General features: G+C 41.4%; 1 protein-coding gene across 13 annotated transcripts in view; it reads right to left on the reverse strand.

The window, feature by feature from the left end:
* Positions 1–23,231, reverse strand: part of AKAP13 (A-kinase anchoring protein 13) — a 368,214-nt gene that overhangs the window by 159,728 nt on the left and 185,255 nt on the right. For all 13 annotated transcript variants that reach the window (XM_063638599.1, XM_063638597.1, XM_063638600.1 and 10 more), the window contains 3 exons: positions 17,268–17,466; positions 10,494–13,665; positions 6,457–6,578 (listed from right to left, as the gene is read on the reverse strand). In XM_063638599.1, coding sequence (XP_063494669.1) covers positions 6,457–6,578; positions 10,494–13,665; positions 17,268–17,466 — 3,493 coding nt within the window. The remainder of the gene's footprint in view (positions 1–6,456; positions 6,579–10,493; positions 13,666–17,267; positions 17,467–23,231) is intronic.

The following is a 23,231-nucleotide window of genomic DNA, read 5'->3' on the forward strand; positions in this document are numbered from 1 at the left end:
CAGAGTGTTTCATTAAATATAATAAAAGGACATAGTTCAGGAAAATATTAACAGGCAATATTCTAAGACCAACAATGCCCTTACTACAATCCTGAAGAAACAAACATGAATACTGTTGTAAAAATAACTAAGAATGGAAATTCAGTTAATTTGATGTTTGGCTGTATAATTGCAAAAAAAAAAAAAAAAAAAAAAAAAAAAAAAAAAAAAAAAAAAAAAAAAAAGATCACGGTTCTGATTTTAAATGCTTTCTTGATTGAGGCAGGTATGTTAAATAAAGAGTAGCTTTTCCCAGTAACCTAATACTCAACACATGGGATTTTACAGTTGTCCTTGAACATAGTTGTTCTTGAGTGTTTGACTGCTAGGACCATAGGAACCCTGACAATATATACTGGTTTGTAGAATTAACTGTTCCATATGGCTAATAAGCTTATGCAAAGAGCATTCAGAAAGGGAACTATTATTGAGATACCTCAATAAACAGATGCCCCAGGGAGGGAAGGTCCTTCCTAATGAACTTGGCCATATCTTCAAGAGAAAAGATCCCTGCAACATATGATATTGGTTTGCAGTACTGGGGCATACTATGAAGGCGAATGGTGTCAGAAGGCCTTCTTTTCTGAACTTAAGTATTTAATGTCATCTCCCGCTTTCCTCCAGCATCTGGCTCAATATCATACCATTCTTTAGGAAATAAAAGGCAGGTCTAAAAAATCTTCCTAATTTCTGCACCAAAAGCAAGCACTTTGGAAAAACATCATCTTAGTGGTATTTAGTTGCAGCTAAACAGATTATAGTAAGAACATAAGACTTGAAGTGTATCAGCTTACATCTTAAAATGGCTGAAGGAATTTCTTCAACTATTACCAAAAGCATGAAAGTATAACGTAATGGTTTTAGAATTTCAGCATGCATAAGTATCATTCAGGGATGCTTGTTTAAAACGCAAAACCCCATCCTAAACCAAGTGGATGGGACTTCCCAAATGTACCCTCAGATGATTCTTCAGGAAATAGTATAGTGGAAAAATTATTAGCATAGAAATTGGGTTCTAGTCCAGCTGACAGTTAACTAGCTGTGAAACAAGGTAAGTCATTTAACTATCCTGAATCCATTTCTTCTCTTATAAAGCAAAGGTGCTGGACTTCAGAAAATCTTTAAGGTTCTTTCAAATTGTAAGGGTCTCAGAAGTAAAACAAGTTCCATGTCTTTCAATTGCAAATTAATGTATGAAACTATTCCTGAAGCTTTTATAATGTGTTCAAGAAGCAGTAACTGAGTCTGAACCACCATATTCCACTAGTTACTAAAATAAGTGAATAGCATATTGTAATCTGAAGTTACTAAACTAATAATAATGCTAAGCTGTACTTATTTTGAGCCAAGCTCTGATCTAAGTACTTGATATATATTAACTCACTAAGGAAAAAAAGATGACAACGAAAGGTAATCTGAATACCTTGAAACCAGTAAAGCATATAGGGGGAGGTAATGTTGAATATCAAATTGCAATGGGCATTAAAATTTTGGCAATACTCAGTAACAAACCACAATTATAATAAAACGATACAATTGATGGGAATAAACCACATTATGTGTAAAGTAGTAACTTTGCCTCAAAAATTGTGAACATTTTCAACCAAATAAAGAAATATCAGTAAAGACTATCAAGAAACCTGCAGCATTTAACACATACATGTGTTTTCTCTGAGAATATAAGTAAACGAATACAGATACTAATTCCTTCACGAACTATGATTTTCAGCACTGGACCTTTAAAGTAAGGATTTATTTACAATACATGTGTCAAACAGGTTAAGGAATGAAAAATTACTCCTCAGTTTGTATGACAGATATCAGACTAAAGGACTAAAGAAAACAAGAACTCAACTGTAGCTTTTTTCTTTAAATCCTTGGTAGTGCCACTCGACAGAGGTTCTTATGCTCTGACCATTACACGTTTAGAGAATGTTACAAAACTTCCCTAAGAATTTAAATGGATTATTTACATTTATTAGAAAACTGCCATAAATTTACCATAGTACTGGTTTTCAAGCCGGTAGCAAAGCGTAAGATATAGGAATTTGTCCTATTTTACATTTGGAGAGGATGATTCAGTGATTCAATGAAGCAATGACTGGCCTATTCCTAAGGCACGCAGATAGATGGGGTATGTGGCAGAAAGATCGGGTTAAATATTACACAAATGCCACTCCTCCCTCAAATATAATCACAGACTCTAACCCTTTTCAGCATGAAAACAGACTCTAGAAGGTTAAAACTAGAGAAAGATTAGAGACAAGGAAACTGAGCTCTAGAGAGGCTGTCAAAAAGCTATTTGGGAAAGACAGAACTTGATCCCACTCCCAACTTGTAGTTTAAAAACCAGAGGTTTCACCACAAAACAATTTAAGAAATCTGCTTGCTTCTTTTTTCTTTTCTTCCACTGGTGCACAAGTATTTATTAGGCAGGGGCTCACATGCTATTGCCAGTGGGATATTAACTCTTTTTTACAGCCCATGAAAAAAACTTTAAGTAGACTTTTTTTTTTTCAAGACAGAGTGTTACTCTGTCGCCCAGGCTGGAGTGCAGTGGTGCGATCTCGGCTCACTGCAACCTCCCGGGTCAAGCGATTTCTGGCTAATTTTTGTATTTTTTTTTTTTTTTTTTTTTTCAGTAGAGACAAGGTTTCACCATGTTAGCCAGGCTGGTCTCGAACTCCTGACCTCAAGTGATCTGCCCACTTCAGCCTCCCAAAGTGGCAGAATTACAGGCATGAGCCGCTGTGCCCGGCTGAGATTTTACATTTTTTTAATGGCTGGAAACATAATTCAAAACAATAATATTTCACAACACGTGACCATCACATGAAATTCAAATTTCAGTGTCCATAATAAAGTTGTATTTAAGCACAGTGACACTCCTTTGTTTACATACTATCTACGGCCACTTTCACACTCACAGCAAAGCTTACCAGTTGTGAGACCACATGTCTCACAAAGCATTTACAAAAGTCTGTCCTTTACAAAATGTTTGCAGACCTCTGCTCTCTTTCCCCATCCAGTGAAAACCTATATGATGAATATAGTATGTGAAGAGTTAAATGGGAAAAATGAAAGTGTGTGTCTGATTTATCCTTTCAACTCACAGCAAATAAGGCAAGTTTGTCAGAGCACCATGGAGAAGAGTTAAGTCGTAAGATTTCACATCATTGTAAGAATGCTGTGAACACAAAAACTTCCTGAATTTAGGCCTGCAAATCCTCAAGAACTGAAAATCCCACTGACATATGCTTTCCCCAACTCTACACGGTGGAAGCAAACACAAAGCATAAGGTATTGATATCTCCCAGCTAGAGACAAATTACGTGGTTCTCAGGGTTCTTATAGCAACTTTACCAATCAGAGCACAGGTTGCTTGAGTCAAGGAGAAATTGCCCTGTTGTGTAAGTCCTAGATTAGAAATCAAACCTCAAACTCTTCCAGCTGCCTTTGGCCTCAAGCTAGTCATGTGACTCTCCAAGGGTCTATTCTTTAATCCGTAAAATAAGGTATGCTGACCAACCAGAGGAATATTCACTCTCTCAACTCTTAAAACTAGAGAAAAAAGGAGAAGAGGAAAGGGACTGAGAAAGGAGACCTTTTCTTTAAGTAATGTTTTGTTTTCTTCTTTATAGCAGACAAGATACCATTAGAATAGAGATATCCCTCATCAGAAAGCAAAGGGTCTAGAGCCAAGTACCAGCCTGGATTCAATGACTCTAATCACTACAATATTAAAATGGAGTACTAAGAAACAGAGGTATTTGAATTCAAGGATGTGAGTTTTTTCCTTCCCTTTCTAAGGGGCTTCTGGAAACAAAGACACATGTACCCATGCAGGGTGTGTTCTCTTTTCTTCTCACAGGGGTAAAAGCAACATTTGTCTGAATAATGCCTGCTTTACAAGTAGCCACCCAGGCATTAGTCATGAATATTATGTGTAATAAGGGCGGGTTAGAACAGTCAGCACCTTCATACCAACAGTATTCCAATACAACAAGGCTTGTTCATCACTGTTCATACTCTTGAAACAATCTGGGATAGTCTGTTCCACTTACCTACCGTGAAATTTCAAGAAAAAATACCACTTAGTCCTTTGAAGAGTAAAAACAGTGCAATGTCAAGTGTAGCCCAAGGAACATGGACTTTCAAAGGGGCAGCATGAGTAAGTTCACTAACTTGATTTTCAGCTTTCTAATTTTTTTTTTTTTTTTTTTTTTTTGGACCACCATGGAATCTAAAGCATAGGGCACTATTTCTCTCAACAAGTTTGTTTTAAAAGTTAATAGCTGTCTGGGTGCAGTGGCTCACGCCTGTACTTCCAGCACGTTGGGAGGCCAGGGCGGGTGGATCACTTGAAATAATAAGTCTGAGACCAGCCTGGCCAACATGGCAAAACCCCGTCTCTACTAAAAATACAAAAAATTAGCCGGGCGTGATGATGAGTCCCTGTAATTCCAGCTACTCGGGAGGCTGAGACAAGAGAATCGCTCCAACCCAGGAGGCGGAGGTTGCAATGAGCCAAGATCCTGCCATTGTACTCCAGCCTGGGTGACAGAGTGAGACTTCATCTCAAAAAAATAAAATAAAAGTTAATAGCTTTAAACAAAGAAAAATAATCTCAAGACCTTGAAGAAAAATATTTTTAAAACCAAATAAATGGAAATTACCATATGACCCAGCAACTCCACTAGGTATATAAAAACATGTCCACATAATTTTGTACACAAATGTACATAACAGCATTATTTACAGTAGCCAAAAAGTGGAAACAATCCAAATCCACAAAAAAATGTGGTATATCTATACAACGGAACAGTATTTGACAATAAAAAATGAAATACTGATCAATGTCACAACACGGATGAAACTTGAAAATATTATGCTAAGTGAAAGAAGCCAGTCACAAAAGATCACATATTGTGTTATACCATTTATATGAAGTTCTGGAATGGGCAATTTACGTACTATCTACAGCCACTTTCACACTCTCACAGCAAATCTCTCTATGGATTTACAGAGAGCAAAAGTAGATTAATGAGCTGGGGGAGGGAAAAGTGAAGGAGAGGCACACTGCTAATGGGTCGGGGGGTTCTTTTTGGAGTGATAATGTTCTGAAATTAGAGCCTTAGTGGCGATGGTTGCAGAACTCCATAAATCTATTTAAAACCAATGACCTATGCACTTTATTTGATTGGGTGGATTTTATGGTATGTGAATCATATCCCAAAAAAGCTATTCTTTAAAAAAAAAAAAACAAAAAAAAAAACAAAAAAAAAAAACCATATTGATTGAACCTTTTTTTCTCTTATTTTTTTTTTTTTTTTTTTGAGATGGTGTCTTGCTCTGTCACTCAGGCTAGAGTGCTATGGCACGATCTTAGCTCACTGCAACCTCCGCCTCCCAGGTTCAAATGATTCTCATGCCTCAGCCTTCCAAGTAGCTGGGATTACAGGCGTCCACCACCACACCCGACTAATTTTTTTGTATTTTTAGTAGAAACAGGGTTTCACCAATTTGGTCAGGCTGATCTTAAACTTCCGATCTCAGGTAATTCACCCACCTCGGCCTCCCAAAGTACTGGGATTACACGTGTGAGCCACCGCATCTGGCCTATTGAACCTGTTTTTTCATTGATGAAAACGATATACTTCATAATTCAGACAGTTACTATTGAGCTATAAAGTAAAAATCTCATTTTGGCTATCAGTTTTTATATAAAGAAAGAAGAGTCAGGTTTAAGAAGGGTTTATCGGCCGGGTGCCATGACTCACATCTGTAATCCCAGCACTTTGGGAGGCTGAGGCGGGTGGATCACTTGAGGCCAGTTCAAAAACAGCCTGGCCAACATGGCAAAACCCCATCTCCACATAAAGTACAAAAATTAGTCGGTCATGGTGGCGCATGCCTGTAATTTCAGCTACTCAGGAGGCGAAGGCAGGAGAATCGCTTTCACTCAGGAAGAAGAGGTTGCAGTGAGCTGAAATCGTACCACTGCACTCCAGCCTGGGTGACAAGAGCAAAACTCCACCTTAGAAAAAAAAAAAAAGAAAAACAAGGAAAGAAAGAAAGAAAAGGTTTACAGATCCCCTTTTGTGATAGCTCAGATTTTGTGACAATTTAAACTTACTGACAAATCTTAAAGTCTTGTGCTCAAGGGGAAAATGTTTTTCAGCATAATCTGTAAGAAAACATGTAATAGCCCATTCCAAAACTTGGCTGTGTGGTATATACCATTTATGAAAGCTTAACTGCAGCAACATATACACATTTATATAACAGCACAAGAGAGAAGGGGGAAAATACTATTTTGCCCACTTACCCTCAAATAAAAGACAAAGCCATAAATAAGACACAGCAGAACAGGATAAACACATTTTGTGCTCGTACAGACTTACTGATGCCACTTACCGCCTGGGTCATTGGGCCTTGCTTCATCTTCAGTGTAGCAGCTATGCTCCCTACAGCCACTTCTTCAGAAACTGAACTTGCTCTAAAATCCACTTCATCTTCAGCTTTCACATCTGGCATTTCTGAAAGTGCAGAGGGGTTACAGAGTACATTTTTAAAAACTGATTCCTGTGCCTTACTATTCATACAACATGCTCCAGGTTTCATGCGTTTTTTCTTTTGCGTTATAATGGAAAAGTATTCTTTTGCTGTCAGCGGCTAGTGTCATTTCTGACCCTATGCTGAGCTATTCCTTTATCACATGGTTATTGGTTTTCCCTAGCCTTTGTAGGGGCTTGGAACTAAGTGAGGATCCAATTCAATGTCTTTTGAACATCCATTTCACTACTGACTTTTTATGACAAATCTAAGTGTAGCACCAACTTGCATATGGAAAACTAAATTCATAAGCTTCAGGGGAACAGATTAATAGCTGAAGCTAGGTAGTCCATCTTGGCCATCATCAAAAAAGCAAGAAGGATTTGTACAAAACAAAAAGGAAAAAGCCACTGAGAATGAGACAAGGCCTCTGGGACAAGTATGACTTTCAGTAACATACAACACACTCTGATCCACTCATCACTGTAACCAGTAAGAATGAACTACTCAGCAGTTACTTCTTATTTTTAACCCTTATTTCTTCCAAAACTGAAACCTAATCACAGACTAGCTATCCTTTTCTTTTTTTTTTTTTTTTTTTTTTTGAGACGGAGTCTCGCTCTGTTGCCCAGGCTGGAGTGCAGTGGCGCAATCTTGGCTCACTGCAAGCTCCGCCTCCCAGGTTCATGCCATTCTCCTGCCTCAGCCTCTCCGAGTAGCTGGGACTACAGGCGCCCGCCACCACGCCCGGCTAATTTTTTGTATTTTTAGTAGAGACGGGGTTTCACCGCGGTCTCACCGTGGTCTCGATCTCCTGACCTCGTGATCCGCCCGCCTCGGCCTCCCAAAGTGCTGGGATTACAAGCGTGAGCCACCGCGCCCGGCTTAGCTATCCTTTTCTTAAGAGAAACGTTTCTGTGCATGTTTTCTCAAGAATTACATAGTTGTCTTCTTGCTGGCCATGTTGACAGACCAAAAACAGTGGTGGTTTTTGTTACTTGACCACCACATGGTCAAGCAAATACAGGAAGGAAAGATAAACGATGTCTGAGGCAAATTTAGGCTTCTGACACTTCTTTAAAGGGGACTAACGATTGAACAGTCAAAATTCACCTTAATAATCCAAATGCAAATGGAACCGTCATCTCGATTTCATGTGGAAATGTATCTGTGGTTATTAACCTAGTGATGCCACTACTCTGGCGAGAAAAATGCTCTCCACACTAAAGAGCACAGAAGTTTCTTTCACCAAAGAATAAATTATATTAAGATTTTATTCTAGGAGCACATGACATGTACAAAAGTCTACCTTAAGTTTGTAAGAGTTACATTTCTGTAGATGAACCTCTTTTCTTCTTTCTTTGCCCTTATAATTATGTAATCTTACCAGCAGTTTAAAAACGGGTAAACAAGTTTCCTTGCCCAAAGAACCAAAATCTGTGTTAAATTTCAGAAAATGTTATTAAAGTTAAAATCTGACTAAGCAATCCCCTTAGAACTATCCCTTGATCAAAACATCTCTAAGTGAGTCAGAGTAATTTCTGGGGGGAAAGAGGGTTGCTTTCCTCTGGGGATGTGATTTTTGGTACCTCCTTCCTTTCCTATACCTATCAACTTTGAAAAGATGCATCTTGGCACAGCAACCAATCACACTAGTAAACAGTGATTACTGACACTTGAGGGGTGTCGGCAGCCTCTGCAGGACTGGCGTGGCTCAGTCATGCACCACTAATTTCCTAAGCACTGTGGTCAATGCTTTTGGTGGGTCAAGGGCCACATCCCCTTCTTTCAAACTGGCTCCTTCCAAATCAGCAGTTAAACCTATGTCTTCTCACTCATAAAACAGTATGATTAAATCTATGAGTAGAATGTCAACTTGACAGAAAATACCCTTTGGCTCTGAGATCACACTCAGGTGTTTTTTCTCTAAAGCAATGTGACCACGGATTTTCCCAATCCTGGCCATTTTCTGAAGAAAGCACCGATTTCTTCATGACTGGCTACTTTCTCTGTAGTCTGAGACCATGAATACGGAGTTCCTCTGCAGTTTGAGACCATGAGTATGACTCCTTTTGGTAACAGGACAAGTAACTCACCTACACAAAATTTACCAACCCCAAGCCCACATATACTGCTGAAAGTCCATACATTTTTCTTCCTTCTCAAAACCTCAAAATCCTAAACATCCATCATTTCTCACCATCTTTACTATATGTGCTAATAAAAATAAAAGCCTGAAATTCCCCCTGGTTTTTACTTTTTGTCACAGGATACTACAGAGACTATCCCCACAGAGTTCACACTTGCTTGAGTTAAATTCTGACCACTGAGCCAGAAAGAGAAATAATTCCAGCCCATGTGGCCAAGGACGCAGCACAGAAATGAAAAGAACATCACCAGGCATCAGCTTACAGCCACTCCCATTCTTCTGAAATGCCAACCTGCCAGGGCCCCAAAATAGACTTGTTGTTGTGGCTTTTTTTAAAAATTAGAGACCTCATTTAAATCCCGAGACAACAGCCAACAAGTATCTATCACTAACAATCCAAAACATTAATAAAACTAAAAAGCTAAAGTCATCAAAAATTCTACCTCGGATTCCTTAAATCCCTCAACTGGGGAGGAAAAAGATTATAAATGGCTAAAAGCCCTTTACCAGGGAAAATGACCACTGTATTTAAACTGCACTTCTTCCAAAGCAACTTCTTTTGCTCCACTGATTCATTTCTCTCCATAACCCTCCCCCGCATTCTTAACACATACGTGTAAAGGGATTTTCAAAAATTGAAAAGAACAGCAAAAATAAACAATAAAGACAAAACAGGCTACTTCTTACCTACAAACGCCTAGGGGCAAGCATAGAGATAGGTCTTCTGTCTACAGCTGGTAACAGGTGGTGGTATAAAAGTGTGCATCAAACTGACCTTTAAAGACTTCAGGAGTCAAGATCGTGTCCGACTCTCGTTTCAGCTTCAGCCTCAACCCCCGATAAGAAGTTTTATTCAGATAGTTTATTTCCACGGAGCAATAGCGGTTTCTCTTTGCTGTCTCGGAACATGGTTACCCACAGATGGAACAGGCTGCTGTGTGAGCAATCTGCTCAGTGCAGCTGCTTCACCAAGATAAAGCAGACACAAGGTCTGCCCTGTGACAGCAGTTCAGCAGACTGGGCTTGGGCGGAAATCCTGCATCCTATCCCCTGCACTGTGCAGGGTCTTGAATTCCCAGACTGCTGCCCAAAAGCAACAGGCAATGGAACTAGAGGTCCGCTCCCCATGCAGGAAAAGGAAGGAGTTCCCCGTTAACACCCCTAGCCCCCCCCCTAAAAAAAACAAAAACAAACAAAAAAAACCACCAATGACCTAATACCACCATTTTGGATGTTGGGAATTCAGCTTAGAACAATACTTACAGCTGTTCATGAAACCACTCTGACTCTAAATTTGCTCAGAATACAGACTAGGATGATAGGGGAGGAAGGGAGTTTCAGGCTTGTAGATAAAACATAGCTTTTTGGCACTGTTTTCTATGGTACTAGAGAAAAGGATTAAGCCATGTGAATAAAAATATCTACTAAATTCTTTCATCATTTTAGAGTACCTGTGATCTAGGCATTGTTTTCTAGGTTTGCAAAGTTGCAACCACTCCAGAATGACAGACAGGAGTGTGTTTATAAGCTTAAGCAACCAAGCAGTAAGTCTACAATACAGGAAGCAAAATCTGTCCAACCCTGAGATGACGCGCCTCTCCTGATGGTGGTGACTATTAACTTGGCTACCTACCCAATGAGTGCAAGACCTCAAAACAACAAAGATGCCTGTATTTTTACCAGGACACCACAGTGACTCTTAAGAGAATCTGCTTCTCAGACTGTTAATTTTGTATTATGTTTTGCTTACCTGTTGCTGGCTCAGGCCCCTGGACAGGTAAAATAATCTTCTCTGGCTCCTCCCTTCCAGCAAAACATCCTGCAAGGCTCCCCGTGGCTTCCTCAGGAGTACTGCCCATTGGCAGGCTCTCCCCAGGTGGGAAAGTACTCATTTTTTCTGTAAAAGCATTCTCTAGCCCTTCAGTGAGAGGACCCAACTCAGGGCTGGACAGTGACATGTGACAGGCCTCCCCCTCAGTAAGCAGTGCTCCAGCGGCCTTGACTTGTTCGATGACAGCATCCACTATACGACTGGCAGTCTCCTCTATCAAGTCTGCTCCCTTAGGCAGAGGTGCGGCCTGGGCAGAGACCGTGCAAGGTAGAGAGGGAGTGCTCCTTTCACTGCCTGAGGGTGGGGCTCGCATGACTTCCCTCACACCAGCTGGGGCCCCATCATCATGGGCTGAGAGCCCCATGTCTGTGGGGAGCTCCTTGGCAGCAGGCTGCAGGACAGGATGTGCTTCATCGTCTATTTGGGCTTCCTCAGCGTCGCCCATGGTACAGCTGTGGTCTGCTCCCTCCAGCTTCCCTTTCTCCCAATCAAGAGGTATCATCTCTGGGGTTCCAACTCCCTGTGGGTCAGTCACACCTTTGTCCTGTAAAGCTACTGGCAAACTTAGGATGGCATTCTTCTCTTGGCTCAACAAGACGTTTGGCATCAGGATGTCTTGGGTGTTGTGTGATATATTCTCTCTTCTGGGCTCAGCCGTACCTTGTAGAGCATTAACCCCTGTAACATCCACCGTCACATTTCCACTCACCTCACAGGCACTAGTTTTTCCCTGGGATTGAGTGTTCTTCACTCCAACATCCAGAGGAGAAGGCTGACTGCAATTAAGAGCCTCAGACCCATCAGACCCATCTGGCATCAGACATGGCAACAGAGCGGAGCTGCTGTGCTCTGCCCCCAAGGCTTCCTGCCTTGAGTCTGTGGCCAGACTTGCTCCTGGTGGCACCAGGCTCTGGGCAGCCCCACCTTGAGTCAGCAGTGAGACCTGTGGGGCCACTTCCTTGTTATGTTCAGTTTCTGTCTTAAGACAGGCAGACGGTGCACCCGGTGAATTACTTAGCTGAAGTGCTTTGTCTTTGGCACAGTCAGTTGATATCGATTTTTCATGACATTGTAGAGTATCTTGTCCAGGAGGTGGTGTTCTCTGCTCTTCTTGCAATGTTCCTGAAGACAAAGCACTTTCCTTAATAGAGGAACAGGTCACTGCTTTATCCTTATCTTGTTCCTGAGCTGCAGAGCTTTCTGAAACCACCAGAAGTTTTCCTTCTTCAGTCAAAACTGAATCTAAAGCCAAAGTGGTCTTACCCACACTTTGCAGGGAAGAGTCAGTGTCCCCCTTGATATTCAGAGCTTCTGGGGTTGCTGGAGCGGCAGGACCCTCATGCTCTCCACCAAGTCCTGTGAGACTGGTATTCCCCATCCCGCGCTGAAGCTCTGCAGCAGTGGAGGATGTGGACAGGCCTGCTGCCCTGTCTTCTAGGGGCTGCGTATCAGGCTCATTCGAATCTCCATCTGGGCCATCTCTACAATCTGTAGCCGTATGTAGTTCAGGAGTTGCTGTTCCCTTTTCTTTCTGGGAGGGGACAAAAGAAAGTGCGTCATCCTTGGTTACTGATTCACTGCCTGGACTGTTTGCCAGAGAGAAAGTACTGTCTGATATTACTGCCTGGTCTGGCACCAGTTCTTTCTCCATTTTAGGGACAACTGGATGTGGATGTGAAACCCCCTCAAGCATATTTGTTAAAGGTTTATCTAGTTTCACATCTTTTCGTTGGCCTTTGTTATCCACCACTTTGAAAGGACAAAAATCCACCTGTTCCTGGGTATCCCTTACAGGGTCAGAGGTGACTGTATTAGCCTGTGGGTCTTCACAGTGGGAGGCATTGGGTGGATCTTGTGAGCTGGGTTGCCTTGCTGTGGTGCTTTCGGGCTCGCTAACTATGTTATCACACAGTTTTGCAACCAAATCGCCACTAGAAGTCACTGTGCTCTGCTGACATGCAGAGTCTGCACAAAGTTTATCGTCTCCAGTTGTAGAACAAATGGGTGAGGATTTGCCCTTTTGGCTTTGAGCATGAGATGAATTTGTTTCTGAGTTCTGGTGTGGCATTACATCTTCTTCTAGCCCAAGAAGGGCTAAATCTGAGGATGACATTGCCTCACCTATGCCTGCTGCTAAGAGAGTATAAGGTTCTAATCCATCTGAAATCTTGTCTTTTGCAGCAGCTGGAATCACCACAGAATTCTGATCTACTGGAGCATCAGCACTCTCCTCATGACTTCGTGAAGTTTCCGTTTCCGCTGTTTTTTCAGTGGAGGTTTCTTCACTACTTAATGCAAGTGAAGACTCAGCAGGTTTTTTACCATCCAGGGAACTGGCGGCAGGGGCACAGTTTGGAACACTGATTTTATCCACAGGCTTACTTGTGACGTGCACGTCAGAGGCTCCAGTTGTGCCAATATTAGAGTTCTCAAATCTTTCCTTTGTACTTTCCCCTCCTTGAAGCACATTCTTCTGAACAGTGGCATCTGGGTTCATGAGCCCATGTTCCATTTCCCGTGCAGTCTCTGGGGTACTGACATTTGTTGTTGAAATGCCTCCCAGTTCACCTCCAGAGGAATACTGGGCTGTGCCTGGCTCCATGACCAAGTCTCTCTGAAGCATAGCATCTCCACTGCTCAGGGACTCCTGGTCTGTGGGCATTCCAGATTTTGTTCCAGTTTCTTCATTTCTGTTTCCACAGGACGAAAGGCCTTCCGTGCCCTTTACTCCACAATCAGGCAAGCTCTGAAGGCAGCTGTCTTGATCAGATACAGTTCCAGAGTCCACAATAGGTGCTGGCTCCACCTCTTCCCCTTTTCTTTCCACGCCTTTATTTTTCTTCCTACAGGAACGGTCTGTATTCTCCTCCTCAACTATGCTTGACAAATCACAGGAACTTTCAGTCTGTGCAACAGGGCTCCCTGGGCAGCACTGAGTGCTCTCAGTCTCTTCATTAGAAGAAAGTTGCTGAGGGTCCATGGGCTCCGGTGCACAGGGAAGAAACTGGCCATCTGTCTCTGGGGCACTGGAAGGATCCTGTGCCATCGTCATTAAGGGCATAAGATTGTCCATCTGCTTGAGGTTTGTTTTCTAGGAGGAAATGAAATACACTTTTAAAAAGTACCCACAGGAGAAGATGTCACTGACACCTCTAAGCAAAAATCCTGTTGGAGAGAACTCACTTCCATTCTAGCCCTTCTAAGGTCACATGATAAGCAAATCTAAAAGAATACAAATAAATTTCCTCTTATTTCTGATATTACTTTCCTTTCATATCTGCCTATATACTGGGATGTTCAAAATGGATTAGGATATATGAAATATCTACTTTCTAAATTTTGAACTTATTTTAGGAAGTAGATTAAAATTGAGTCTCGCCAGGCATGGTGGCTCACGCCTGTAATCCCAGCACTTTGGGAGGCTGAGGCAGGCAGATCACCTGAGGTCAGGAGTTCCAGACCAGCCTCAACATGGAGAAACCCTGTCTCTACTAAAAATACAAAATTAGCCAGGCATGGTAATGCATGCTTGTAATCTCAGCTACTCGGCAGGCTGAGGCAGGAGAATTGCTTGAACCTGCGAGGCGTAGGTTGCGGTGAGCCGAGATAGCGCCATTGCACTCCAGCCTGGGCAACAAGAGTGAAACTCCGTCTCAAAAAAAAAAGAGTCTCAAAAACCTGATTTTTAAAAAGCTCAGTGAATATCTTCAAATGAGCTGCTAACATTAAGGTGGGCTCTCTCATTCTGAGGCCAGGCTGGAGTGCAGTGGTGTGATCATAGTTCACTGCAGCCTTGAACTCCTGGGCTCAGGTGACCCTGCTGCCTCAGCCTCTTGAGTAGCTACGACTACAGGTGTGCACCATTGCACCTGGCTAATTGTTTTATTTTTTGTAGAGACAGGGTCTCACTATGTTGCCCAGGCTGTTCTCCAACTCCTGAGCCTACAGGATCCTCCTACCTTGGCCTCCCAAAGTGCTGGGATTATAGGGTGTGAGCCACTGTGTCCCACCTATATTTTTCACTATCTTCAGAGGGGCAGAGCCTACTTCCGCCCTGCCTCATATATACGAGTAAAAACAAATTCTAGCTCTCTTCCATTACAAGGTGCAGCCAATGCTCCTGTGCCCTAAATACTTACTGAGGGGTTCAGCGTCCTTTAATCCCCAAAATATGTTCCAACCAATCTAACTTAACCATCGAGTTATAGGGTCCTAATTTCAGAAACAGTGGCATGGCAGATATTTTCACCTTTTGATAAAATCAGAACATATTAAATATAAAATAAATGAGAACATATACCTATATACTGTCAGAGTATATTATGGATACTGTATGTAATCTCAAAAACGGATTTTGCAACTTTAAAGTATTTTAAAAATATAAACAGATACAACCAACGGCATGGGAATGATTAAGAAAATCAAGGTTCATAAAACTGATGGAAGAAATACTAGCCATTATTAACTATGAGGACCATATTGCAATTGGAAAAAAGTTATTAATCTAAGTTTATAAATATGCAAAAATCCCATATGCACGCAGCAAGGTTTAAAATGGAGAAAAACAAATACAGGTGATCTTTAGTGATTTTACCTTTGTATCAAAATTTCAAAAATTCTTACAAAAATATTTTCTCAACACCTAAAATCTACTTTTCCAAACATCTGGTTTGCTCGCCACTCATTACCTCATCTACTGCAATAATATGCATACCTACTGCCATCCATCCTCTCATTCACCTACTCACTCAGTGAATACATTGAGCACTTATAGGGTTCCATCATCAGACCATTCCTATCTACCTACCGAGCCTACTGTAAAAGTTTATACGTACAAGTATAAAATGTGTCATGCTTGTTAAAGTCTTTCTATTAGAGTGTACAAGCAAAATGGACTTTCATTAAAGGTTTCTGTGTTAGGCTACTTAAGAGTATTCAAAATTAGCTTATTTCCAGTCCTGCTGAGAGTACGACAGTCTCCTAAAAATCAGGAAATTAAGTCATTAAATTTAATAAATGGTAAACATTATAAAACAGAAATCTGGAGAAACAAGTAGTGTTGCCTAAAGAAAGTAGCACATGTATGTTCCCACAGTTTTAATTTCTCGCATTTGCCTGCCAACTATTCCCATATCTTGGCAGGTACCTTTGGCACCTGCAAAACTGTATCTTCAAGTGGACTACCATTCACCTAGTAAAAAGAGCTCTAAGGAAAAACCTGATTGCCTAGAAGTCCACTAAGAGGAAAATGAAATGTCACTTGCTCTGGAACAAACACAATTCTAAAACACAAAAGTGGGAGCATCACATAACCCTATGGAATTTCTTGGCTTGCTGGTCTCAAATAATGCATGCTCCCAAAGAAGACTCTGGCATTGAGCTGACCTTAAATGAAATTATTGTCAAGTGGTTTCCAAATCAAATCAGCTCTGAAATAAACTGGGTGGAAAAATCACCTAAACACAGCCTTTCAGATGTTATGGCCAAGAGAGATGTACATATATGACGTTTCTGTTATTCGTAATAAATGCTAACAGGGAGTCTGTAATGTTTTTATGTCTGGCAACAAATTTATCTTGAAGACTTGAGTGGATTATAAAATCTTTTCTGTTTTTTTTAGTGATCTTTGTATCATACAACTATTGATTTAAATACAGTAACACTATATTTAAATGGTACGTATCATCACTCACTAAAATAGTTGTAAAAATACTCCTGATTAAATTTGGTTCTTGTTCTTTGGCAACAATCTCAGAAACTGTTTTGCTTCTTTCATTTTGTAAAGTTACGCCAAACATAGACAAATATCCTTTTATGCCGGGAAAATTTAGTTCTAGTTGTTGCATATTTCTGTACCTGAAACGCGTGTCTTTCATTATGCCCAAAACCAATGAAAAAAACCTCTCAGTCCCCCTACTGCTACAACCTTAATGCTAGCTCTGATCTGTAAGTGGTACCATTTAATACTTCTAATACTGCTTTACAGGTCTCACATGGGGAAAGTCTTTCTCTTTCTGTTTTTGAGACAAGGTCCTGCTCTGTCACCCAGGCAGGAGTGCAGTGGTGTAATCTCGGCTCACTGCAACCTCTGCCTCCCAGGCTCACGTGATCTGCCTGCCTCAGACCCCCGATTAGCTGGGACTATCGGCGTACACCACCATGCCCAGCTAATTTCTGTAGAGCCGGAGTCTCTCCATGTTGCCCAGGCTGGTCTCAAACTCCTGAGCTCAAGTGACCCACCTGTGTTGGCCTTCCAAAGTGCTGAGATTACAGGCATGAGCCACTGTGCCTGGCCAGGGAAGTTTTTGTTGTTGTTGTTGTTTTTGTTTTTTTTTTTTTTTTTTTGAGACGGAGTCTCGCTCTATTGCCCAGGCTGGAGTGCAGTGGCGCAATCTCGGCTCACTGCAAGCTCCACCTCCTGGGTTCACGCCATTCTCCTGCCCCAGCCGTCCGAGTAGCTGGGACTACAGGCGCCCACCACCAGACCAGCTAATTTTTTGTATTTTTAGCAGAGACGGGGTTTCACTGTGTTAGCCAGGATGATCTCGATCTCCTGACCTCGTGATCCGCCCGTCTCGGCCTCCCACCAGGAAAGTATTTTTATGTTCTAATTATATCAAGGTTCATTGGAGGAGGGTGGGGACACACATACAAAACACACACATGCACATACTTAAAAGCTTTGTGACTTACCATTAGTTGCTGTTGGATGTTCATAAGTTTAAAAATGTGTCCAGTGCAACTGTCTCCAGGAAATGGGTGTTCATGATGTGAATCAGACTCAGAGGTTAACGTATAGATGTCCAACTCTCGATGATGCCTCACAGAACAGTCTCCATAGGGTATTTCATAGAATAAACTGCTCCAGGAGTCTGGTTCTCCAGCATTCTCCCTACACGCAAGCAATCTCTGGTTAATATATATATATATATTCTGCCTCCTAGGCACAGGCTTAACCTTCTAAGTCTTACTTCATATTTCTAACCTGATTGTTCTTTGAGGTTCCACAGCAAAAATTAGTATATATACCTCCCAAATGATTCAGGCATATAACAAATAGCTCCATCCTCCTCACAAGAGATCACAAATGGGTTAAATGAAAACTGCAGGACTCCTAGCCCTAACAATGTTCTTTAGATCAAGATAAAGAGATGTCTGGGATCTAATAATAGTTAATATTATGCTAACAACCAAGTAATGAGGAAGTGCAAGGAAGATGGTTTTAGCCTGATTTTCAACAAAATCAAGGCTTATTAAGAGGTGCTCTTAAAATAAATTAGACCATATGCTAACTACAGTCAATTATAATGGCAAGAGAAGAACCACTCACTCCAACCCTTATAAGGGCACTCCAACTTTTCTAACAATAGGTGCAGAAAACACCCTCAAGATTATTGAAGTCAATTACACAAAGAAAAACTGTTACGATGACATATTGTTCAACACTTGTCAATATAATTATCATATCCTATTTGGAATAAAGCACTTGGTTCCAAGAACTTAAAGTTAAAATTCGTAAAATTTAAAAAACAAGCAAGTCTGCTCAACTCATATCATTATAAACATATATAACAACTTTCCACCATTATATGCCAACTGATTTGAACAAGGCAAGTGGGTTTCTCCTCTAAAGGCTACAGCACCTCCAATTCCACCCTTGCTTCCAGAAGGCATACCCATGCCCGTAATGCCTGCTGTGATACCACACATAATCTGCGCTGTGCTTTTTTGCAGCAGATGAAAGAATCTTGGGGCATACAAAAAACAGGGATGAGGGACACAATCATACCCCACACAATTTCATATTATTAACTATTGTACTTGAGCACACATTTCAAGTGTTAAGCACCCTCTTCTACATTCAGCACAAATGTAAATGTCTGAAGCCCTAACCGTTGGTGTCACTATTCTTTCTCATTAGTTTGATACACAGTATGGTATACAGAGTTACAGATTTCTGGGTACAAAATTTTATTTCCTACCTATACGATGCTAGACAAATTTCTTAACTTTTCTGAGCCTTAATTTCATAATATGCAAACATGGATATTATAATCTAAGCACTGTTTTGAGAATTAGAGAAAATGTGCATAAAAAACATCTATGGTGTTTGACACAGAGAAATCACACACGGATACTGCCTATTCTTCCTCCTTCTACTCTTTCATTTGTTTAAAAATAATTCCTAGTAAGCCTTCCCTTCTTAAAAGTAGAAAAACATTTCTACTTTTTTCTATTTTTCTACTTGTATCAGAAAATCCTACTTTCTCTGAAAGCTTTAAACATAATGAAAACACTCCTCAAACAGCATTCTGATAAGGTGCCTAGCAGCTCAAAGATCAGGCACAATAATAGATTATGCTTTCCATCAACCCTTTCTTCCTTATCTGAAATATTATTTTTCCTTTCCTTACAACATTAACACTTTTGAATATCATTTATTTATTTATTTATTTATTTATTTATTTATTTATTTTTGAGACAGAGTCCTGCTCTGTCGCCCAGGCTGGAGGGCAGTGGTGCGATCTTGGCTCACTGCAACCTCTAACTCCCAGGTTCCTGCGATTCTCCTGCCTCAGCCTCCTGCTGTGATTACAGCTGCGTCCACCATGCCCAGCTAATTTTTTTTGTATTTTTAGTAGAGACGGGGGTTTTGCCACATTGGCCAGGCTGGTCTTTAACTCCTGACCTCAGGTGATCCATCCACCTTGGCCTCCCAACCTATATCACAGTTATAATCCCACCAAAGCAAACAATAGATTGCTAAAGTATCCCTGAGATACTGGGAGGAAGGTTATATTTTATCATGTTTTAAAATCGAAGAAATTAAAGAATTAAGAAATTACTATAGACATGCTATCTAGCCACTGAAAAATATGAGAAAGATTACTTCAACTGTCTCTCCAGAGTTTTTTCTACTAAGTCACACCTGTCTGTCATTAACAATTCACCTGAGACTAATTGGAATTTTAAAGCTAAAAATATGCTACAGTGGCAGCCATAAAAAAGGATGAGTTCATGTCCTTTGCAGGGAAATGGATGAAGCTGGAAACCATCATTCTCAGCAAACTAACACAGGAACAGAAAACCAAACACCACATGTTCTCACTCATAAGTGGGAGCTGAACAATGAGAACACATGGACACAGGAAGGGGAACATCACACACTGGGGTCTGTCAGGCGGTTGGGGGCTAGGGGAGGGAGAGCATTAGGAGAAATACCTAATGTAGATGACGGGTTGGCGGGTGCAGCAAACCACCATGGCACATGTATACCTATGTAATAAACCTGCATGTTCTATACATGCATCCCAGAACTTAAAGTATAATAATAAAAAAAATTTTTTTTAAATGCTACAGTGGAAAACCTATAAGGCAATGGAAAATCATGTACTGGCTGAGGGTAATAATAATTAAGTGTACTCAAAAAACTACTATTACAACTTCCACACCCAACAGTGGCTCCCCAAAAGCATCTTAAAATAAGAACGACATACGTTATACTAGATGTTTTACGTATTTTACTAAGCTGCCACACTCTGAGTGAAATGACCTCAAACAGAAAAGCACTTGTAAAATACTCTCAACAGTTCAAAGAAATGACTCAAAGTCAAATAGCGGGGAGACAACTTCTCTATCAATTTAGCTTTCAAGCCTACATTGACATAGTCACTAACATGCCTTATTGTGTGGCAGACATTAGTGGCATATCTGCTTAATCAGATTATCACATACAGCCATATTCCAACAAAAAAGATCGCTGAAAACAAAACCTGCTTTATATACCACCACTGAGCATGACCCAAATATAACAAGATTAGAGGACACTGCCAAGGCAGGAACAATTAAAAAGTGATACAGTCCATTCTCCTCGAAATGGAGTATTCTACCAACCTTCTCAAAATTAAATTTGAGAATTTAATTCTCAAATTGTTCCATTTCTAATATCTAAACCTTGGGAAATCCCTTTCTCTAACCACAGCCTACTTACCTTCTACCTCTCCCACTCTCACCTTCCAGAGGAATGTGCTTTTGTTGTCACAATTACCTCCAGGTACTAACCCTTCAATCTCCCAATTCATGTCCCTGGGGACTTTTGTTGCTTCCTCGTCCCTCTAGATACTAAAGATCAGTCATTGCAAGTATTTTTCCACTGGCTTCCATGAATATCTGTTGCTACTGACACTCTTCCAAACTCATTTCGCCTACAGGTCTGGGTAAGTCCCATCATCCATTCATTCAGCAAGTATGTATGTGCCAGGCACTATTTAAGGTACTGGTGAAGCAAACCAAAATCTCTGTTCTGTCGAACAAGGGGGACAACAGCAATCAAGATGAAAAAGTAAAACACCTAGAAGATAGCAAGTGCTACAGAGACTAAAGCAGGAATGAAGGTTGCGATTTTAAATGTGGTGGATCAAGGGTGGCCTCATTAATGTGACATTTCAGAAAATATATTTCCTGCTCTGTGTTACCACTGTACAAAACCTTTAATGGGTCCACTAGCAAAATCTGGCAACACTCTATGCATAAGAATGTTTACTGCAACTTTTGGCACAACTTCATTAAAAACTGGAAGCAATCTAACCAGTTAGTAACTGAAGCGCTGATTGGTAAATTAAAGAACAGATCTATAGACTATTATGTAGCCATTAAAAATAACTGAAATAAAAGTTGAATAACATTGAAATCTACAAAGTCCTATGAAATAAGCAAAATAAAAAGTAAAAAAAAGTACGTAAGTCTAGTCTGTAAAACGCATAAATATAAAAAGTATCAGGGTGGTTGAGATATACATTTTACCAATCTTTTTAATAATTGCTTCAAAAGTTCCATTCAGCCAGGCCTCATTGCTGCTCAGTAATCCTTTTACTCACCTGTATACTAATATTCCCCTCACTGGGATTAAAGTTTATATAATTTCCTCTAATGCCAAACATTAACCTTGCCTACTTCATTCTCAAAAGACCTTTTCTCCTTTCTCAGTGATAAGCTTGAGGCCATCTAATGTAAGCCAAAACAACTGTCCTTACAAAACAAACAAACAAACAAAAAAAACAGCAATGCATTTCCCCACCCTCTCCAACTTGAGGATACCTCTTCTAGACAGAGGTTTCGCTCTGTTTCCTCCTGCCCTCCTTGGGTCCCTGCTTCAGTAAATCATCCCCTGGCTGGTTGCGGTTTTCCACCCACTTCTGGACTAGCTCCTTCCCCGCTCCAGCAGTAGCAATCCTTATTCAACCCTGTCGAACAGTTCTCACCCGAGGAATATGGCCCCCAGGGGACATTTGACAATATCTGGAGACATCTTTGGTTGTCACAACTAAGGAGTAGGAGGGGATCCTACAACGCACAGAACTGCTCCCTACAACAAAGAATTATCAGGCCCAAACTTGGTAGTGCTGGAATCGAGAAATCCTGCTGAACGCACCGAAACACGTTCTGTCTTCCTCTTTCCTTCAGGGAGTCTCACCACCTCTACCTCCTTTCCAGCCATTTCAACATTTTAAGGCTTTGTGATCTGGCTCCTACTCACTTTGGTTTTTGTTTTTTGAGACGGAGTCTCGTTCTGTCACCCAGGCTGGAGTGCAGTGGCGCAATCTCGGCTCACTGCAACCTCTGCCTCCCAGGTTCAAGAGATTCTCCTGCCTCAGCCTCCCGAGTAGCTGGGATTACAGGGTGTGTGCCATCACACTTGGCTAATTTTTCTATTTTTAGTAGAGACGGGGTTTCGCCATGTTGGCCAGGCTGGTCTTGAACTCCTGACCTCAGGTGATCCATCCTTCTCTACCTCCCAAAGTGCTGGGATTACAGGCATCAGCCACCACACCAGGCCTCCTGCTCACTCTGAATGCTACCAAAGCTTTGTCACAGGTTTCCAGTGATAAGTAAATATCAAAATCCAGTGGCTTTTTTTTTCTTTTTTTGAGACGGAGTCTTGCTCTGTCGCCCAGGCTGGAGTGCAGTGGTGTAATCTCGGCTCACTGCAAGCTCCACCTCCCAGGTTCACGCCATTCTCCTGCCTCAGCTTCCCGAGTAGCTGGGACTACGGGCGCCCGCCACCACGCCTGGCTAATTTCTTGTGTTTTTAGTAGAGACAGGGTTTCACTGTGTTAGCCAGGATGGTCTCGATCTCCTGACCTCGTGATCCACCTGCCTCGGCCTCCCAAAGTGCTGGGATTACAGGCATGAGCCACCGCGCCCGCCCCAGTGGCCTTTCTTTATCCCTGTCAACCCTGAGTTTTGCAGAATTTAAAAATGTTGATCTGGCCGGGCGTGGTGGCTCAAGCCTGTAATCCCAGCACTTTGGGAGGCCGAGGCGGGCGGATCACGAGGTCAGGAGATCGAGACCGCGGTGAAACCCCGTCTCTACGCCTGGGCGACAGAGCGAGACTCTGTCTCAAAAAAAAAAAAAAACAAAAAAACAAATAAAAATGTTGATCTGGCTGGGTGTGGTGGCTCACAGTTGTTAATCCCAGCACTTTGGAAGGCCGAGGCGGGCAGATCACCTGAGGTCAGGAATTCAAGGCCAGCCTGGCCAACATGGCGAAACCCCCTTTCTACCAAAAATACAAAAATTAGCCAGGTGTGGTGGCGTGCACCTGTAATCCCAGCTACTCGGGAGGCTGAGGCAGGAGAATCGCCTGAACCCGGGAG

The sequence above is a fragment of the Symphalangus syndactylus genome, chromosome 5 (assembly GCF_028878055.3).
Source record: "Symphalangus syndactylus isolate Jambi chromosome 5, NHGRI_mSymSyn1-v2.1_pri, whole genome shotgun sequence".
In the NCBI taxonomy this organism is placed as follows: Eukaryota; Metazoa; Chordata; class Mammalia; order Primates; family Hylobatidae; genus Symphalangus; species Symphalangus syndactylus.